Genomic DNA, 22,705 nt, shown 5'->3' with positions numbered 1-22,705 from the left:
CAATGTTTCAATGTGGTGTGAACCAGAAAACTTAGATAATAGTTATGACACCAATTGCATACGCCTAAGAATTGAAATGGTTTATAACGTTTATTTTCACGAATATCTACCTCTCTCGTAGCAGCGTGCGCCAGATCAACTTCCTCCCTTAGATCCATCTCCAGTTCTCGGCTGTCTTCTTGTAATTGGTCATTGATCTCCTGTAGGGCTTCCAGATCAGCAATTGTCTCTTCCAGCTCCTTCTGCCTGTCCTCCAGTGTCAACTTCTGTTGGCCCAGCTGCTCCACCATCTCTTCTGCTCCTAAGGCTGCATCCACCTGCAAACACATTGTATATTGTTATACAATCTAAACTTCATCTCATAGCTGAATTCCTACAGGATTCACGCAAAAGAGATGGTATCCTTAATACATTCTACCTGCACTCCAGATTGCAGAATATAAAACGAATAAAAAAAATAAAAAGATTAATATATGTTTAATGATTGGGGAGAATACAATGGAGAGACCACTAAATTAGCTCCCTCGTTACTGAAATTCCTCAACGAATTATTAGTCCTCTCTTAATTAGTCAGTGAACTGAATTATTGCAAGAAGTTATACACATTCTATCCATCTCAAGGAAAGAGATGGTCTGCCCGCAAACACAACCCAAGAACGCTCTTCTGGATTGATAGCTTCTAGTATCATCTGGTCTGTCTCTTCTTCAGACACACCAAGCCCTAGCACTCACCCTGTCTACTTAATCAATCCGATATACACAGGACAACTCTCCTTGACCCCCTAAGGACGATAAAACTTATTCATTTTGAGTCTCTCCCTTAAAGGCTGTGGTAAAAAACTAATGCTTCTGAAACCTCTCAATGTTTGTCCAAGAAACTAGCAGAAAGCCCATTTGATAAGGGAGAATGACAGTAGGGGAGAATAAGTCCTAACAGATTCTAATCTCTAATCTCTGGAAATTCCTTCAGCCAAAATAGGCTACCAAAAAATCAAATATAACCTCAGCACAAAGGCATTATCTATCAGGATAGGGCCTGAAGAATGGGAGCCACAGTATTGGGCAACTTGTGAAAGGATGCCTGACTAATGTCCTCCAGAGATCTAACTTTTTCAAATAATTTTTTAAAACATAAATAAATATTACATCAACATTTTATTAAAGAGGACACAACTACTAGTATAAATCTAAGAAAAATAAACCTCAGAACAAAATGTTAAGCATCAGTAAGAGGCTGTAGTTGAGAAACTTAGAAGTTTTTAGTGTAAGAGCCCCTCTGGCATAAAATAGTATAAGTAATTGTTGTAATATTTAACAACAATCCAAAGGATCTAGTTTCTCTACCAAAAGCAGTAAAGTAAGGATAGTGAACAATTACGCTAGGATATACCTGGATACATAAAAAATTTTAAAGTTTTGGTTTGGATCCCGATACACAAAGTAACACACTAAATAATAAATAAAACTACATACATAAACCAAATTTAGCTTGCATCTACGATTTAAATAATTTTTGCATAAACTTTTCAACTTTTTAACGCACACTTGATGATAAAAAATGTATCTCCTAAGTACCGATGGGTTCACCACATACAGTTAATTGTGAAAAGTGTGTAGACTTGTTTGAAATAAAATAAAAAACAGATCCCATTTTCATATGAAGGTCGCAACCTTCCATGGGAGGCCTGCACATGTGATCAACCTTGTAGTGGCAGGCAGTCTGTTTGATGGCATAAGATGACAAGAAGCACAGATGCATCCAACGGCCAGGATAACAAAGCCTTTCCCCATCCCAAGACAGTCTTTAAGAAATTTAGCTCTACATCATGTTGGCCAAAAAATCTTGTCGAGAAGAAATCCTCAGTGGAAACTCAAAGGACAAACTACATAGCACAGACCAACAATAAAACTAGAGGATTGACCAACAATGAGGACACTTTACACAAGGAACTATGAATATCATAAGAAATTATTACGGACATAATTAAAATTAAGCAACCTTGCCTGATATACTGCACTAATTAAACAGGTCATGACATATTTTCAAGGCAGCGGCGGTCTAGAAATTCTGAAATGTAGGGCAAACCATACAGACAAAATATTACAGCATGCCAAACTTTAAATGTTAAAACACTAGTCTCCGGTGAGAAGCACAAGTGTTCTGACATAAGCTTGATTTCTGCTCCTGGCACGGGATTTTATGGATCTGGTACACTTATATGTGAGTTAACTGTTAGGTAATATTTAACTTTGCTATTTTAATTTACATATTTTAGTGAGTATATACTAGAAAACTACTTACAATAAAGAGTTTAAGTACATTTTGTTTGTATTTCTGAGAGAGAAAATTCAATAAAGGAATCCAAGATTTAAAAAATTAAAAATCAGACAAAATTTTACCTGATTTTATTTGTAAATTTTAGAGGGAAATAAGGCCTGCACGATCTTCTTCCGACTTAAAAAATCCAACACTGTCCACTCCCAGTCCATACATAGCTAATATCAGGCTATATAGATAAACTCAGACAATATAATTGTGAACCGTAATTGGAATATGTGTAATGTATCTGACCAGGTCCCTTCCGAGAACCTGTTATTCATAAAAAACAGTTACTGAATGAATATATCACGTGTATATTCATAACTGTTATTATATAATCATTGTTATGTGGTTGTTTAGTTGCTAAAAGTCACTTTGTACAGGATGTATTGTGTTACCAAGATTAGTATTGTATAAAAGAAGTGCTGTATTGTATTGTAAATTGAAGTGTTTCAACCATGCAAATGTAAGAGCAAATAGCATTAATTCATTTCTTTATGTAAACATACATCCTTAGGTTCTGAGACATTGATGTGAACTCTAGTTTTACCTGCTCATGGAGATCAGTGACTTGATTTTCTAGCTCAGTAGTTCTAGCAATGAGTTTCTCATTTGTCTTCGTAAGATCAGCATTTTCAGCCTTCTTGGCTTCCAAATCTCTGGTCAGCTTCAGCATCTCATGTTTTTCATGCGCAGCCAAATCACGCATCCTAAAATTTTACATAGTTTTCCCATGAAATAAATTTTAAATTATCGTGCTTCATGCACTAATCACATCACAAAGTGTAAGACTAAATTGAAATATTTAACCGCCATCAAAGAAAATTAAAAGCATATTATTATTAATGAACCTTATTACAACTAATTTAAAGCGTAATTTCAACATACCGCATACCCAAACCTCAACTGCTGTAAAAGTGTAAATCATCTTGTGGCATACCTGACAAGAGTATCCCTTAATCGTGCATTCTGTTGTTCAAGCTGCCTCATTTCATAGGAAGTTGGCACATTCTGATCAGTCTCTCCACGTTTTTCTGACATTTCCTCTTTGAGAAGTTGATAGTCAAGCATAACTTCTTCTAGCTTCTCTCTGGCTTGTTCCAGTTCTAGTTGTAAAGATTCCACCTACAGAGAAATTTAAAATTGTTGTAAACGAATCTGTACGACTAACTGTATTTAAACTAAGAAAAATCATAGGATGTTGAAAGTGATGAGTTAAAAAAAAAATACAATATAACTAAATTTAAAAACAAATCAAAGTGTGGTCCATCATAAATGAATTTTAGTTTAGATTTGTGTGACAGTATCTGATTTTGAAATAGTTCTTTTTGCTGATTTTGATAATGTCTTCTGAAGTTGTATTACATTTATTACCATAAGGTTAAGCTTAAATGAAAAACCATGTTAGTGTAATAGTAGAACAACAAATTATTGTGATATTCCACTTTAAGCTTTGAAAAACTGCTACTGAAACTTATAATTTACTAAAAGAATTATAGGGCAGTGAATATCATGGACACATATTTTAAGCATTTTAAAGATGGCAGAGAAGACAATGAAGACGATTCACTGTCAGGTCGTCCTTCAGTGATGAGTTTGATGATTGATGAAAATGTAGAAAAACTCGGTAATTTGATTTGGTCTGACGCTGATTAAGTATTTGCGCAATTGGTGAAACTGTAGATATTAATAAAGAATGTATACAGCAAATTTTACATGACGATCTTAACATGCGAAAAGTGTATGCTAAAATGGTGGCTAAAATTATAACGTTTGAACAACAAGAAGCTCAAAAAAATGCTTGTACTGACACTTTGTATGCAATTGAAAATGACCAAAATGTTTTGGGAACGATAATAACATGTGGTTTTTTTACTTATGATCCAGAAAGTTTTTATCTAAAACTAATCCTAAAAATGTTGTCTTATAAGCATTCTACAATTGTTCTTCCACAATGAAAATGATGGATTGAACCCTGTTCAGAGTTTGGTTAGTAGAAAAAGAAATGAAATTTGGCAAGATTCGTATTTTTGACACTTACTAAACCACACTAGATCTCTTCTTCTACACGCATTTCAATAAAAACAATCTTATAAATCAATATCATAAATTATAAACCTTTACAAGTAAAAAAGGCCTAGGTAACTTATCAAATAAGAAACTTTAATGATGCAGTACTATTTAACCGCTACAGTTGATTGACATGATGTGTCTGATGAAAAACATTTGCTTATTTAGATTAAATAAGATTGGACATTTTAAATAATTTTTTTTATAAATATATAGACTGAACTAGAAAGGTTTGTATTTTTGAACATTTAAAGTTTAATAAAAAAAATACTAGACACAAATTTGAATTGTGTTATAATAGAAATTTTTTAACGTATTTATCTCTGTTTTCTTTTAAGAGTATAGTTTAAAACTGTAATGCTTACTACAAAGAGATCTTTTCAAATCTCTTTGTAGAAAGCATTAATTTGTTGCATTTCAGTACCTTTTCCTCAGCCATTTCCTTATCGAGTGTGATGAGCTCCAGAGTCTCCGCTATGTCCGACATCTCCTCCTTGGCCTCATTTGCCCTCTCGGCCTCACGCCGTGCGCGTTCCAGCTCTTTCTTGAGTGCTGCCTGAGCATCTAGCATCTTCGCTTTGAACTCTTGGGCTTGGTCCAGCTGGATCTTTAGCTGCTCCACCTCATGCGACTTCTCCTTGTATTTTACTGGTACAAGCAGTAAAAACATCAATCACTGTTGTACGACAATGAAGCTAATTCTCATTATGGTGAAATATAATATGACTAAGAATCTGTACAATATTTGATTATCAAAATCATGGACAAAGTATCCTTTACTTTGCTACTGATTAATACAGGTGATTAAAGAGTTAAAGAGGTGAGAAGACTATTTAAACTGTTGTAATATACTATTATAACTCACATCTGCCTGCAGAGTATTGTGACCATGATGACTAAAGACAAATAATTCATCCTAACAAGATATCCTATACATGTACCGGAGAGTTAAATATGTCTATTTTACTGGAAACAGAAGGTTATTTCAATGATACCTGAGTTAGTAACATTTTAATCTTAACTAAATCTGTAACACTATCAATACTACAAGAAGTATATTGAGTAATCAATGGAAATAGAATATGACACTCACACCACCTACCAATAAACTAGGAAATTACTTACTGAGTTTGGTGTCTCAAACTTTCTATGCTGTATACATCCGAGACGTCAAAGAATGCAATAAGAATGGTCACTGAATGCAATAAGGTGCTATAGCATGAGACATATCAATGCAATACTGGGTTATGGCACGGTGTTGCCAGCTGTAATGGAATAACAACTAATAATGGGATAATCGAGTGAATTCAATGATTGAGTGATCGCTACTCCTCATCTTTACTTCCCATCTATCTTCAAGAATCTTTACTTTCACGATTTAAAATAACACATGTTTACACTACGACACAGAATGAGAGCAAATAATAATAATAAAATAAAAACATGCAGCATAATCGAACACCAAAGAACAAAACTGATGTAAACAACCGGAACAAAGCATATGTCGGTCAAGTCACCTCACACTGCGAATCAGCTGATTTGACAATATAGCAACGCTGCAAGGTGAGCGGGGAAATAAGGTTCGGTAAACTAACCATAAGACCAGGGTTGCAATGATGTGTCTAGTACTAATCTAGTATGTGAACTGTTTTTTAATTGATGACAAGTGACTGATGGGGAGATCTCCTCAATTATTCTGATAACTTCTATTCTTGTAAATACTACAAAAACACCTACTAATATAAATATTTATAAAATGTGATAACTCCATCTTAATGAAATATTAACATAATTAAATTTGACATGACATTTAAAAATAATATGGCTATTAATTATAACAATTACATTTACATTATAAAAAAAACTAATTTTTAAACATTACATAAATACAATTTCTAGATTATTAATTACTGGATTTTAGTTACCTATAATTACACCTTTAAAACAGTTAATTAGGATTTACCAAATAATAAAGCAAGGTAAAAAGTTTCTAGTCACACTGTATAAGTTTACAACTACACAATAACATTGAACAAGTACAAATTAATTTTTCCTCTGTCACTGCTGCAACTGCTACAACCAAATGTGGTAATCCAGACAGTTATTGCCAGTTTTATGGTTACAGTGTACTAAAACATTACCATCAATAGCTCTGTTGGCTATTTACCACTGTAAACCTGTGTTTGCTTCCAAATAATTAGCTGAGCTTTAGTGAAGCGTATCACTCGTAGGGCTGAACAAATTTAATTTATGTTCGCACGATATTTCGAAAACGAACTTACCTACAGATTTGAAATTTTGCATGAAGCTTCTTTTATATATTAACAACACTGAGTTACATGATAGAGCATGTCACTCCATGGGGTTTTGTTGAACGTTAGCAAACATTTTTACATTGGTCTTATGGGTAACCATGATGGCAATGAGAAAATAGCAGAATAGATCAATTTGTAAACAAACCGAATCGAATCATTTGAGACTTTTCACCATATGACTTTTATTCATAAGATTAAAAAGAAAAAAATGTGGAAAATTAATGTTAATCTTCAGTAACAAGATTAGACTTCAACACACTCTTGTGTTGTTGTACCCTTTCTAGCTCACTGGAACTGTTATTATTTAAAGACTTCTATGAAACCTAATTCAAATGGTTTTCAAATTACCAAAAATGGGATTACATTTATGTGGCAAGATATCATATTTTGACTTTGAATTTTACGTGAATCTTCATTTCTACATAGACAAGAATGAGTTACAGCCTTCTTTGACTGAGCACCATTGAAGGCTAGACTCAGAAGGCTGACACAGTTTTTTCTTTTGCCTGTTGGAGGGGATGTTACAAATTCTTTATAACTGTCCGTCTTTCTATCTGTCCGCAGGACCTCTCGAAAATGAAATGACAGATTTGAAAGTTAGAATTTAACCTCAGCGAAGCCTATTACGTGACACGTGATGTGGTGTACCCCTATCTTGTATTACATAGCTAGGGAACTAAACATACTTTTTATTGTCTCCAGTTTCTCTCCGAGATCCTGCACCTGAGACTTGAAGTTGGCCAGCTCCTCAGGATCAACAGGGGGCGGAGGAGGTGGACGGGCGGAGGGGGGCTGGCTCTGGGATGTTGAGGGTGAAGCCAGTACCTGCCCTGGTGTAAACTGTGGCTTCAATGTCTCCACAAACCCCGTCTGTGCCAAAGTCACAGAACATTCATCAGGTTTATGTGCAAAAAACTTTGTCTCACACTTTAAGGAATTAAAATAATACAGTTTTAAAACTAAATTTATCATGGTAGTTTTAATAATTAAGAACAATTGTATAATATAAATTAAATAACAACCTTTTATCACTTAGTAAGTAGTCTGATGTAAAATTAATCAAAATCACATCAATATATTGGACTTTTTTGTAATAAAGAATGGATTTTAGCTGCCAATATTAAGTTCAACAACAATCCTTGATTATAATTTCTTTTTTTTTTAACTAAAAATTAAAAGTTAAGTGGCAAACCATCTAGAAAAATTACATTATTATTAAGAATAACCATAAAAAATTATTTATGTGTTGGAAAAATACAAAGTACTAAACATAAAATTAAAGACTGAATTGTGTTGAACGTTCTTTAGAAAATAGTACACCTTTGGTTACCAAGCTTTATACTGTACTTCACAACATGAACAAGAAGGGACAATTTCTACAGAACGAAAGTTATGGAGAGAGTTGTTTATTCATCTACTCATGAAACTTTGAAATTTTAACATATTCACTGACATTTTAACATAAAAAAAAAATAAAAAACAGGCGGCACAAAAATGCTTTGGTTGTTCTACCCCCAGATATGTGCCACTACGTCCCAGTAAAATGGACGTTCAACATACATTTGTATAAGTGTCCCAATGGAACTCCCATTATAAGTTTAATTTTTAGATTTTTTAAGTTGAAATTCTATTTTTGCCATAGGGTTGTATGGCACACATGTGTAATTTAAATATTAATGGAGATAAACTACAGCTCATCTATGCAACACTCGAGACATGACAAATTCAATCATCACATAGCATCTTCATTCAATCATCTTTAATAATGAGAGCGCCGATAGGAGCAACACAATCTTGAACAGAAGTATACAACCAGCCAAGAACACCCATCCGTGATTGTTTTGCAACAGAACGCAATAGCATTTTTGTCCATACACCTGGATGTCCTCAGTAACAACACTGGTAATAAGGGAGGAGGGATTCCAGGAAACATGCTACTATAACTTCTTATGATTTACCATTATCTGAAACCTAGAACTGGTCTTAAGATTGAACTGGTAATGATGCACACCATTCCTCAACCTACAGAAATTCTAAAAAATAAGATATTTAAAAATTTGTATGGTTTTGTTTTTAAGTTTCAAAATCATTATCAGAAAAATTAATAAATGAACATGAACATGAAATTAATACATAATTAATGCTGCTTTTCAACAAAGTTTTCACATTTTTCTATTTTTAATATTAGTGTAAACATTTTTGCAAAAAACAGCTATTAACCTACTGATATCCAAAAGTATTTATGCATCAAAATAAGCAGGGATGAACCATTTAACTATAGGCCTAATAACCAAAGGTATACTATATTTCAATTTGTACGTTAACAAATTGTGTATTGAATTAGTTTTATTAAAAATAAATCTCCTTAGTTTTGTTTTTAAATTTATTTAAATTATACTATATACTACAAACTTGTTGACAAAACAATATTTAATTTAAAATTGGCAATATCACATGAATGACTACACGAATATATTCTCTAACGCCAACACCACAGTTAATCTAGTGAGACTTGTGAACAGGTTTTATATTACATTTTACAACACTCTAACACTTTAGTCCACCTTTTAACTACTTACCATTTTACAGGAACATTTGTTTTTTATTTACAGTGACCAACACCTCAATTAAACAAGACATACTAGTCACTACAACTATGACAAAACAGGAGTTAAATTGCTAACAATGAAAATTAACACTAAAACCTCTAAGTTAAAGCCAAATTAAATTGAAATTTTTTGAAGCTTACTATTTTTTCTATACAACTATTGTATTGGTGTGAATAGAGAATCAGTATTTCTTAATCCGGTGTAGTATTAAGAAAGAATAATAATAATAAAAAAAACAATAACAGCTTTAATATTTGTGACTTTGAAAACTATATTGTTTTATTACATTTAAACAAGATAACATTGCTGTTTCTATACATTGCATATATTAAGAAAGAAAACTTGATTCACAATATAAATCTCAACCATTACAGGATCTAAAAGAGCATCTTAATTGCTGATACTTAAAACTTTCATTCTTTTATAATGTAACAAAGACAGACATGTATTTACAATGCTAATTTGTATATAACTTAAATTGTTAGAAAAATATTACAGAAAGCAAAGTTACTACAATGTGAAGGCTATTGCAATTAGAGGTCTAACCATGAAAACTATACCTACTATCAGTTACCTGCGGTTTCGTACAGTTTATACATGTATGAGCACTTCTGGTTCAAGTGAATTATATTTCTGGCAACAATGTAGAGTTTGTCTTGTTGCCACAAACACTTACTCCGGTAATAGTATTATTTTGTTTCACCAATAAAACTATATATACACAGGTCAGAGAAGCCTATTTCGGTCATAAAGCGTCTACTTTCAGCTATTGAAATTTACTTCCAGATTAAGATATTTCGGGTACCACAATTGAATTTAATTTGTCGCCCTGATCAAGAATATATATACATAAACAGTTCTAAAAAGCCTACTTATGCGTAAAAAACCAACTTAGATGGGTTTTATATCAGTCTTTAAATCTGTAGCAACTTTGTCTTTGATATCTGCAATTACACTAATGATAAAGCACTACATACTTAAAATTTGCTAAATTTACTTTTCAAACTATATTTTTATCAAGACTTCTTATTTTAATATCTTTACAAACTCTGTACTCCAGGAACTCTAAGAATGTCCATATAAAATTTCAGTACAATTGGGCCAGTAGTTTTTTCATGGCTGAGTAAAACACACACACACACACGCGCACACACACACACAGATACACATATAAACACACAGACATACACCATTAGATTTTATATAATAGTATAGAGAAGGTTGTATTTGAAAATAAGGGACAAACTTGTGGGATATATTGTTAAGATGCCCCTGACTTTACCCATTAGAAAAACTTTCCCACATACAGTATTCCTACAGAATTAAGATTCTTAGGTTTAAAAAATATTAAAAATTTTTTAAGCAGCTATTTTGACATATTGTACTACAATACAATTATCTAGATTTTTAAAAGCATAACAAATTTGTTTTTGGACATAGCAAATCTAGATTTAAAGCACTCTAAAGTAAAAAATACATTTTGTCAAATGAGTTTTTCGATGAACACTGTGTCGAGACATTATTAACAAAATCAAAATTCTTTGAATATCTTAACCTTTAAGTGGAGAGCCATCTTAAATAGACATATGTTAAACTAATAATGCCAGTAATACAGATGTGGACATGTACTGTGATTGGACAAAACTTAATCACAACTACAAGTTTTTTGATAATTTTCGAGCTTATTAAATCTCATCAACAAACCGGGCAAACTAGGTTCCTTCCAACATATACTCTCAATAAGAAAATAGCTGAGTTTTCTTATACTTTTCCTCCCATACCGCTTGGTAATTTTAGTTCTTACGCTAACATGGTTGATGTTATGACAATCAAATATTTTCCATACTTGAAAGGTAGGTTCTCAGTTATGCAAGGAGCCCGATCTTCATTGGTAGAATGACTTGCCTGTCAATAACCTCCGCCCTTACTAAGATATAGAAGCTTATATGTATTACTGGTAATAATGATTTGAAAGTCTGTTGAATGAAGAATGAAGCAAAGCTGAAATATATATAGATTTTTATTTTAACTGGGCTACCATTGTTTTGATGTGATATGAATAAAAAAACTTGATAGTTTCCCATCAACTTGATAAAAGATGATAGTCATAATATTGGCCACGTAAGCCTAAGAAGCAAGATTCGATTTTTTAAAGAGTTTTAAGTGAAATATTTTCTTGGTCATAATCTTCAAATCCTGAAGACCTTTCAACAGCTCAACCACTTCTGAAACAAAGGTGTCATTTCTTGGTTCTTCAGGTGTAGGCTTAGTTTCAGAGTCAAATGTTGAGCAAAGCTTGTTCCAGGCTTTTTTAGGGTAGTCTCTTTGACATTAGTCCACGCTTCTGCAGCCATGTAAACAGCATCCTTTAAGTTAATATCTTTGTAGATTTCAATGACTGTTTTATTTTCTTCTAGGTCAATTAGTACACTACGAATCAATGTTTTTCTGTAGTAATGCTTGAAGGCCTTAATCACTCCCTGGCCCATGGGTTGAAGGATTGAGGTAACATTCGGTTGCAAAAAAATCACCTTAAACTTTCCATCTTCTCTCTCCAGTGAAAGGTTTGAGGGATGAGTCGGAGTGTTATCAATTACCAATAGCACATTTCCAGTATCCCCAGTTTTCATGTGATGTTTTTTAACCTATGGGATGAACACACTGTCATACCACTCAATAAGTATTTTAGTACCCATCCACGAGTTTTTTGGTCTTTATAGATAACCGGAAGTTTTTTTATTCCTTTAAAGCATCGTGGATTCAAAGATTTTCCAATGAGCAGCAAAGGTAGTCTATGAGTGCCCACGTTGTTTCCACATACCATAGCTGTTATGCGGGACTTGCTGGCTTTAAATCCAGGTGCTGCCATTTATTTTTTAGAAACAAAGGATTTGGTCGGCATTTTCTTCCAATATAACCCATTTTAATCTGCATTGTAGACGTTACTGTCCTTATATCCCTCGTCTACAAGGAAACACTAAAAACATTCTTTGAACTTTTCAGCAGCATCAGTGTCAGCTGACAGTTTTTCCCTCTGAATGTCGTATCTCTCTAATCCCATGACTAGATTTAAATCGCTTCAGCCAACCAGTGGAAGCTTTAAAATTGTTACTACCCCCTAGTTTGTTGTTCATTTCGAATGCTTTTTGTGTCCAAGTCCTGATTTTCTGCTGTTTTTATGGTTTTTTATGCAAGCTGCCATCTTCAATGTCTAGTACACACGCAAACTTTGTGATAGATTCACTGTTCTTTTTGGTGTCAGTTATTGTTGAATTCCCGAAGCCAGACTCCCGAGATAAGCTTGATCTACTTGGACCTTTTTCTAATCAATCAAGCAATTTTAAGTTTGTCATATAATCTGAGAACAACACGTTTACGTTTTGCAGACATTGCTAGAAGTCACACAGCACAACGAATAATAGCACACAGGTTAAAACAACACTGATTTCAGTGGCACAAAAGAGAGTTAGGTGGACGTGGAACGGTACTGTACGTAACAGTGGAATGGTGGATTGTTGTCGATCGCGCACAGCGCTACGCTGCATGCGCTCCTGCCGGCCGGTTCCTTTACTACTATATGAAAATTTCGTTGATTTTCAACAATACAATCGATTCCAACAATGCGAAGGAACAAATGGTAGGCATGCACAAGAGCACACAACATCATCTAGGATCCGGCGACAATCAATAAGAGCCTTCATAATCATAATATACGACCCAAGTCGGATAAGGCTGACCAATCATCAGCAGGATTTGGCTTTCCGTTAACAGACGTTTCGGATGACCAACTTTCGGATAATCGACGCTCTACTGTACTAAACAAATCCCTAATATTTTACCAGTGGTAAGCTTTACCAATTGTTGAATAGCCATATTACTAAAGTTAATCCTTTGATGACGAGGTAAAACATTAGCGAGAGCCTAAATTGTAACATTTGCACTATTCACTAAATTTGCACTATAATGAATAAACTTTTCTTGAATGCAACACACAAAATATTTTGAATTTATCCCAATGCATAATTTCAAATTGTATACCCATATTATGTTTTATGCTTTTGGACTTTTTGACATTGACTGATGATGAAAAGGAGTGAGTAGAAGGTTATTTTGCTTTCATATTGGAAAGACATGCTTTTGAGTCACTACAATCCATAGTTTTGAAAAACTGCACTAGAACAGGGTTAAAAACATAGAGAATTTGTTATTTTTAGATGTTGAAATTTTGAACACTTGTTATTTATAATATATAATTATGTTATTTCCTTAAATTCTAAAAACATTGTTGTATCACACCTATAGAAATTGGTAATACAGAGGTATATCTAATACAGTGTCATCGAAAAATAATGCCTAGATTTAATAAAATTATAACATCAAAATCTTTCATATTAAATGAGTAATTCTTTCACTGGACGATAACTGGTGAACGCAAGTTTTGTTTTTAGTTTGTCTGATTGTGTTTCCCTGTCTTTGTGATGCGCAGACAAGCTGCGCAATCGTCAAGGCCAGCTGGCCACAGACGCGCCGCCGCTCAGTACGATGTTGACCGTGCAACAAAAAGCACAGTGCGTGATTTGGTACGCGGAGTCAAAGTCAATTGTCAGTGTACAGCGGCTCTTTCGGAGAACATATCCGGGTCAAACAGCACCTGATAACAAAGCTATCGTTCGATGGTTTAACCAGTTTAGGGAAACAGGGACCGTCGGCAAAAAATCTAGACCAGGCCGACCAAGAACATCAGAAGAGAATGTTGAGCGTATCCGGCAATCTTGTGTTAGGAGCCCAAAAAAATCCATTGCTCGACGAAGTCTTCAACTAAACATTCCAAAAACAACAATACAAAATGTACTGCACAAATGGCTAAGACTTCATGCGTATAAAATTAAGATAAAACAGCAAATAAAACCTACCAACCGCCCTAAACGAACTGAATTTGCAAGTTTTATGTTAAATGAAATTGATAATTCAAATTTTCTACAGAGAGTGTTGTTTAGTGATGAAGCTACGTTTCACATAAATGGATGTGTAAATCATCACAATTGCCGTGTATGGGGATCGCAACAGCCAAACGAAATCCACGAGTATGTGCGTGATTCTCCCAAACTCAATGTATGGTGCGCGTTATTTCATGACAAAGTTATTGGACCTTTCTTTTTTGTAGAAAAAACCATTACAGGCCTAATTTACCTGGACATGCTTGAACGGTTTGTGTTCCCCCAATTAGACAATATCGAACAACAGACTGGACAGCGAATCATTTTTATGCAAGATGGGGCTCCACCTCACTACCATCGCGAGGTACGCGCTGCACTAAACGCACGCTTCCCAACGGTTGGATTGGTAGAGCAGCCCCCATTTCATGGCCTCCTAGAAGTCCCGATCTTACCCCTTTGGATTTCTTTTTCTGGGGGTACATAAAAAATATAGTTTACGCAGAAAAGATTCGGGATTTGGACCATCTTCGGGAGCGAATTTCTTCCGCAATCTTAACTGTTACACCAGATATGATTGGACGCACGTGGCAGGAAGTTGACTACAGACTTGATATCTGCAGGGCAACGAACGGTGCTCACATTGAAACATACTAAGGTATGAAAAAAAAAATTTATTTCTTTCCGCACATTTTAAGACTACAACCTTTAAATTACCTTTAATAGTTTTTTTATGACAGTTATTTAAAATCTAGACATTATTTTTCGATGACCCTATATTAAGAGTTACATAAGTTCTAAGGTGATAAAAAATGTTTACATCAGAAGGATTATTATATTGGAGTGTGTTATATGGGGACTAACTGTGCCAACTTCTTGATCTCCAAAATTAAGAACTCCTACATCAGAATGATGAGACTTTAAATCATCAAATTTTGTATTAACTCTTACACCTCAATAGCAGATGGAAATTATACCTAACCTGCAGCTTCAATAATCAGTGTGTACATACAATACAATGCAAGAGTTCAACCTCACTTGTGATATCAGCAAAGATCTTGTGTTTTGAACTCATCTTTCTCTCATCTCACACTTTTCACTCTGAAGAAGGAATTTGAGGCACATTTCAACATGTTTTATCTATTATAACAGTCTCCAATGATCCATTATGTAACTCTTAAATCGGTTTCTCTCAATTTGTTTAGAATGTTACAGTAAAATGCTTGCTAATAATAAAACTTTATTATTTGGCAATAACATAACATTCCATATCTTTTCATTTAGGGAATTTAAGGTTGTGATATTTTATTAAAAAATTAAATCTTAAAACCCTGGATAAGACCATACATATTGAATAGACTATGTAATAACAAAAATAACACAATAAACACATCTACTGTTCTTTGGTTATTTCCTGTTAACCAGTTAGCTAAGTTCTAATATTTACCAGATATTGCTAATTCAGACTGTTTCACTACTTTTTAAAATAAAGCTATTGCTCCAAAAAAAGTCCTCTAGTGCACTTAACAGGATCCACTGGAGGAAGTAAAGGCTCATATTGACGTAATGAGCAGGTCAGACTGGTGATTGACGAATCAACAGCTAGCAGAAAGCAAAGTCTGTAGGGTAGTAGATTGAAATTATTGGATATAAAAATAAATACTAAAAGTAACAATAACATCTGTATGTGCTCTCCAATTAAATAGTCTCTCTTAACACCCTATCATAACAGATAATGTGTGGTAAACATGCCAACTACCATGCTTCTCTATACAACCATCAGGCAATCTCAAATGATTGACATCTTCTTTGCTTCATAACATTCCAAGAACAGACAATATTTATAGTAACAGTGATTGATGTTTTGAGAGAAAACTTAAAAATATACACAATTTTTATATGAAGTCGTTTAACTGTGTTAATTTTAACTGCAAATTTGTTAAACAATTTTCATAATACTATTATTATTAACATTCTCATTAGGGTTCAGTAATTAGTATATTGTTTTAAAGTAGTTAGCTTGTACATCATGTGGCAATATTAGTTATTTTTTTAGAAACTTGTAAGATTATACAAGAGTAAAACTGTTACTCTGTAATAGAGTATGTAACTTTGTTAGACAAGGAACAATAAGTAAGCTAAGCAAATCATAATACAACAGTTTTACTTAATTTAAAGTTATTAATTGTAAAATTGTTATTATTTTTTAATAAAGACTACTGTCATTAATATTTTTTCTGTATTTTGTACTTAGTTTCACTAAAATAGTATTTTATGGTCTATTTTTTTCAATATTATTTATTATTTTAAACATAACAGCTTAAGAGGGAAATAAAATTAAACCATCAGTTTAACTAGAACAATTTTTACTATTCATTGTTTTATTATTTAATTTTCTAAACAAATATCGCATAAATTTTGTTCCCCTATAGAATAAAGTACAAAAATGAATAAAACATCAAATAAAAAAGATTATTAATAAATTAAAACAAAGAATCTTCACTAAATGCAACTAAAATATTGAAAAACTAATACAAAAAGAAAGAACAGGGAAATATTTTTTGACAGAAGCCTTGCATTAGAAACAGGAGATCTAGAAAAGCTTTCAGGAAGCTTAAAAATGGTGTATGAGTCTGAAATGCAGAAGTTGGGGCAAAATTTTGAAAACCAGTTAACTTCTGGAGCGAGTTGTTTTATTGAGATATACACAATTTAAAACACATTGGTTTCTAGAATTCGGATTAAACAACAAACTGCATCTGATATTAACATTCAACACAGAATGAAGTCTGTGTAATTTCTTGACTGGAAATTGTCAAAACTACTTTAAAGTAGAAAGCCAATTTACTACATTGTAGATGACTGGCAGACTCACACACCCTTTTGGAAAAATGATCAAAACCATCCCCAAACTGAAAAACTAACCCAATGAGCAGACCGAGACATGAACTATACAAGGCCTGTGTGAGAAAGCAGACACAGAACGGAATCACAATTACTTGAGTTGTGCCGACGTAATTTAAAGACTTTGAAGGCACGGCTAAAGACCTTCTAGGGGTGAATTTGAAAGTTGGTAGTCGTGACGGTTGGGGCGTTGAAAACTTCTGAAACACCACGCAAAAAACACGCACACACTCTAATCAAACTAATATTTAAGCAAAACTGCACTTGTAAATCTCTCAGACTTTTGGCAACAAATTTTCAGTTAACAAACTGTAAAAACACAAAACATTTGGAATACTGAAGGAAACTAGCATTTTTAATTATTCTGTAAATAAAGAAACTACATCTGAAATGAAAGAAACAATAAAACAAATACAACTTTGAGTAATATAAAAAACACAATAAAGCCACAACAAGCTTATAGTACGTGAATTTATAGGTTTTTACTATGCAAAACAAAACAGAAATATCTGAGTGATCTTTGAAAGTGCATTAAGCTAAAAATATAGCGAAATATAACAATAACAGTTTACATAGCAGTACGGTAAAATAAAAGAAAGAAGCAAACTACAGTCTCCAACAGCAGGCTCCAACGGACAAGTACAAATTAGCTAAAACTCAAGACATCACAAATACAAAAATCAGAGCTGAGTAGTCAAGGCTGTCGGTGCAGGATCAAATACAATTTCAAAACGTGCAGCTACAATATGTTAAATTTGCTGTAGAATAAAGTTACAGTCAACTCTCAATCAGCTGGTAGAAATGGAGAACAGTGACCATAGACAAAACCAATAATTTAGATTGCGCTACTTTTTGTAATTTGCAGTTGAAAAATAATTTTATAATCTGTATATCACTTTGAGTCGTATTATTACTGTAGAAAACTGGTTTTGTTTAAAAAATCACTAATGATTATAACACAAGGGACAAGATATATAAAGCCTCTAGTGACATCAATTGAATTATAACACACTATTTGGCGAGAAGTAAAACTAAAAATTCCAGTTTTTACTGCTATTAATGACTTGATGTCTTAAAGATCTGATTACTACTTCACTTTTGGAGTCCCATGATAGAAGTTTGGAGTTTTCCAATTTATACAGCCACTACAATTAATCAATATCACATATGATCCATTCTTAGTTAATTGGAAGTTGACATTTCTCTTACTCTGTAAGCCTATATTTAAAATCAATGGTTTGCTCCTTTAGGGAAAGAGGAAGAAAAGGAGCAAAAATAATATGTAAGCCAGTCTATTAATATTTATCTTAACTGACTTATATTATAGCATAGTCTTTTTTAATGAAAGTTTAATCAACCAAATATAAACACTGTAATACAAACAAATCATGACAACAATAAGGGAGCTTATCTATTAAATCAAGATGTTTTTAATCATTTTGATCAGCAAGTAGCTTTTATAAGCATAAACAATTTATTGTGGAAATCAGAAATTGTTAAGCTAGAACATGTTCGCTGCAGCACTAATAATTATAAACTGTGCACGTTAACTCCAGTTTTTTGGTATTAACGACTCCACCTCATCAGGAAAGTTTGGCAAGGCAAGGCATAACTAGGACTTGGCTTTGGAGGGATGAATCTGATTGAAGATCATGGCACACCAGGCAGTAAAAACTGCTGTATTTCATACAAGTTGGATTGATGTTATACAAATATTTAATTTAATTTTAGGACTCTTACGGGTCTTAACAGTGGTTATACCACTTAATGTAAGATACTCAAGTGGTATTAAAGCCACTTCATTTAATGGAGGTTCCTTAAAAATAATTTTTCATGTCCTCATTTATATTTTTAAAACACAGCACCTAAGGAAAACCTAAACGATGCTGGTACATGGCTTGTTTATTATGAAACAGTCAACAAAGTTTAATAGCTACCAACAAATTTTAATGAGGTGTCCTAAAAATTAAAAAAAAAATATTGTTTTTGAATCATTAAGACCTGAGTAAATATACAGAGTTTCAGGTATATCAATTGAATTGTTAATAAATTACTATTTATATTTCATATTTAGGTTATAGTCTGTAAAAACATATCTGTACACATAACACTGAAACTCATATTATCGAAATTCCATTGCTGTCACGTTAATTATTACTGAGAAACTACAGTACAAAGGTTATTCAGAAAGTAAGATTACAAGGCAAATAACTCTCATGTATTTTCATGGGGAAAGACAGTACCACTGCCTTGTAGTGAAAACCCAGTGGAAGTGAATTCGTCTCAATTGTCAGTAACTTCTTGAATGACATTGTAGTGTTCTTTAGAAATGAACATCCTCATTTTGTTTCATGCCAAATGCAAAGTCAATGGTGTATTTCACTATCTATATGCTAAGGGCATTTCATTGCATCTCTGCGTTTCATTGCATATCTGCGTTTCTTTGCATCTCTGCGTTTCATTGCATCTCCGCGTTTCATTGCAAAATAGTTTCAGTTTATAGCAAGCACACAATTTCTAGACAGCCAGTACCAAATCGGTGAGGGGATCATAATGAAATCCATGATGTAAAGTAGAGAAAAATGGCACACAATCTACCATAAAAAAGATGTAATGAAGTATTTCTTACGTTCAAGGGCAGATTTTCTAGTATAAAGGCCAGGAACCAGATAGGTGGTTCAGTCGAAGTCTGAAAGTGCTCAATACCTAATAATATCCAATAGTCAGCTTGATTTAAAGGTGATCAACGCCTATACTTTTGAGTCCAGGGAAGTATGGAAATGCAGGAATGTTCTAACTGAACTCCTGTGGACAGACAAAAAGATCCTTGTTTGGGGGCCAGATCATGAAGGCATTCCTGAAAATTAAAGCATGTATTCTTGCCAAGAGGCTCTGATAACAATTTGGTAGGGCTGAGCTGTAAAGTTTCTTTCTTATACAGCTGAGTAACTACATGGGAAAAATTAGTTAAATCCAAGACGTGGTAAGACATCTCTGGTCTAAAAAAAAATCAATCGGACCTTATTCTAAAGGCTCGACTAGACTCAAAAACTTAAGTAAGAAGAATATAAGACTGATGATTGAAATGCTAACAAGACATGGTCCTCTTCAGAAACATATAATGAAGATGAGTTAATGCCTCGCGATGAATGCAGACTTTACAGAAAGAGCAGAAAAATCGGCAGTACATCTATCGATGGAATGTATTTGTGCATCTACAAAAAGGTGCAGAAAAGCTTAACATTTTTCATGGGTCAAAATAAAATCAAAGAACAGCAACTAAATATCTCTTAGTTTTTTGTGGAAGCATCACATTTGAGGAGTAAACAGAAATACAGGAGGTAGAGAGGTTTCTTTAGAACTAAGTGAAAGGTTTAGACCTAACAGTCATAAAAGATTTCGTTATCATTCAGTTAACATATTACAGTGTGCACTTTGTAATTGGTCAAAAATAGAATGAGTGTACACACCTCAAAGCCTTCACAACGATGTCATTTGAATAACTACTGAATTGGAACTGATCTTCACTTTACCAGGCTTTTTGCTATAAGGCAATGGTACCAACTTCTAACACTAAAAGTCTCCATGTGATCTACTTGCCTTGTAATACTACTTTCCGGATAACCTATAAATGTCCTTAACAGTAACATGCAACAGTTACATCAATGCACTTCAAACCACTCGATGATGGCATCATAATTGCGTTTTGGGTTTATTTTTTTAAAGCAGTGTGAACTAATATGTTGTAATCTATTAATTTTCATTAGTGAACTGCCCGCCCTGCCATCCCTTGACGATGTTTAGAAGCAAATTGTTGCAGTTCTAATTCAATCTACTAGATGTCAGATGTACATATTTGTGGGTATCCAGCCAGCTCTCGCTAAACACTAGGATTGACGATCTGCCTTTACTGTTGTTTTACAGTAACCAGCAATGTTACTTTATAGCTGTATATTATTGGATAAGGCTTACAAAACAGATTGAAGAAAGCATTTCGGAAGCTTCCTATAGGTTACTACCAAATATAAAAAAGTTTGTTTCATATGAAAAATGATTAAATTATATTTTTCTCACACAATGTCATACTTGCAGATCAACACAACATAAAGTAATTGTAACAAATTGAAAATACTCATTTTTGGTGCCTATTGGATGTTTGGAAAGTAACTGCTCAAAAGGTTAATGACAGATTTGAGCCCTAAAATTGTTTTCTGTCCTAACATTGTGTTTAATTTCATGTGAACAATTTTAAATTGATTAAATCTTTTACTGTTTATAGATAAAATTATCTTTTTTATAAATACATATATCCAAGCAAATATTATTCACACCTTATCTACTAAATAACCAAATTTATATATTATAAGAAATACATACACATCCTACTATCAACATTTCTCTTCAAAGTCTGTTATGATAAGCTCAAGAATACCTGCTGCAACGAACATTTTGAATGTTATTTTACAACATATTCTTCCATCTGTAATCTGATCGTGATGAATCTACAATATGATTAATATTTTCAAAATTATATTAACTGAATCTAATTCTATACATATAAAGTAACTTGCTCAGCTGGGAATCGAACCAGGATCTCTCACTTCCAGGTTGGTAGCGCACTCACCCAGTAAATGAGAGATCCGGGTTCGAGTCCTGGTGGAGCAAGTACTTTTTGTGATTAAAAGTTTATTGAAATTAAATTAGGGTATTTTAATTTATAAAAATTTAATAAATGTATATAAATATATACATCTAACTTTCAAAACAAAAATGTTGTTTTTCTAAATTATTACATTATTAAGATACAATTATAAGATATTAGATTTAAAGCAACAATTTTATGTGATATTGATGGACCCAACATTTTTCTTGAATATATAATAAAAATAGATTACCATAAACATTAGAAGTTTCATTTTCAATAATTAGTTAAATTAACTCCTGGCTCAAATCACAGCTCACAAATTTAATTATTTTCCTGTTAAAACTGAAAATCTATAATAGTTGAAAAAAACATGTGACATTAAAAATACACAATGTTACTATTTAATACAAAATAAGGGAAGTAGAATTAATTAATGCAAAGTGTCTGGAAATTCATCTGTTACTAATAAATACCTCGATAAATGAAGCTCGCTTTGACGCAGGCTCGGAAACATGTTGCGTCGGTGCGGCAGACATTGTGACATCCTCTCGGCTCTGATAGTCCCCGCGACTCCGTGAGGATAGTGATTGACGAGAACTGTAACAATGGATCACAGTGTCCAAAATATTTACTGTTAGGATAAAATAAAAAAACTATTTGAAGAATCATTTTTTCACTCTTGACTCTGTGAATGAGTGAAAAATATTGTATTTTATTAGTAGTAGTGAAGATGATATAGCTGCTTGTTATCTTCCAAGTTTATTATTCAATTCTAAATACATACCAAAGATCAATCAATTTCTGCAACATGTGGTAAAGTTTTAATATTGAAAGTTAGAGACTACATTTGGAACCATCTCAACTAAGGAACATTCGGTTTATTAGATATTTACAAATAAAGATGTGTA

The 22,705-nt window shown here is 33.2% G+C and overlaps 1 protein-coding gene across 5 annotated transcripts in view; it reads right to left on the bottom strand.

Moving 5' to 3' along the window:
* The window catches only part of LOC124359137 (dynactin subunit 1), a 67,923-nt gene that overhangs the window by 31,508 nt on the left and 13,710 nt on the right, over positions 1-22,705 (bottom strand). For 3 of the 5 annotated variants that reach the window (XM_046811621.1, XM_046811623.1, XM_046811624.1), the window contains 7 exons: positions 22,271-22,394; positions 17,248-17,352; positions 7,392-7,575; positions 4,815-5,038; positions 3,261-3,445; positions 2,871-3,030; positions 111-317 (listed from right to left, as the gene is read on the bottom strand). In XM_046811621.1, the coding sequence (XP_046667577.1) occupies positions 111-317; positions 2,871-3,030; positions 3,261-3,445; positions 4,815-5,038; positions 7,392-7,575; positions 17,248-17,352; positions 22,271-22,394 (1,189 nt within the window). The remainder of the gene's footprint in view (positions 1-110; positions 318-2,870; positions 3,031-3,260; positions 3,446-4,814; positions 5,039-7,391; positions 7,576-17,247; positions 17,353-22,270; positions 22,395-22,705) is intronic. The other 2 variants (XM_046811625.1, XM_046811626.1) reach the window with 1 other exon arrangement.

Source organism: Homalodisca vitripennis, chromosome 4, assembly GCF_021130785.1.
Source record: "Homalodisca vitripennis isolate AUS2020 chromosome 4, UT_GWSS_2.1, whole genome shotgun sequence".
NCBI lineage: Eukaryota > Metazoa > Arthropoda > Insecta > Hemiptera > Cicadellidae > Homalodisca > Homalodisca vitripennis.
Note: the sequence above shows the minus strand (reverse complement) of the source record. Positions and strands in the feature narration are given on the sequence as shown.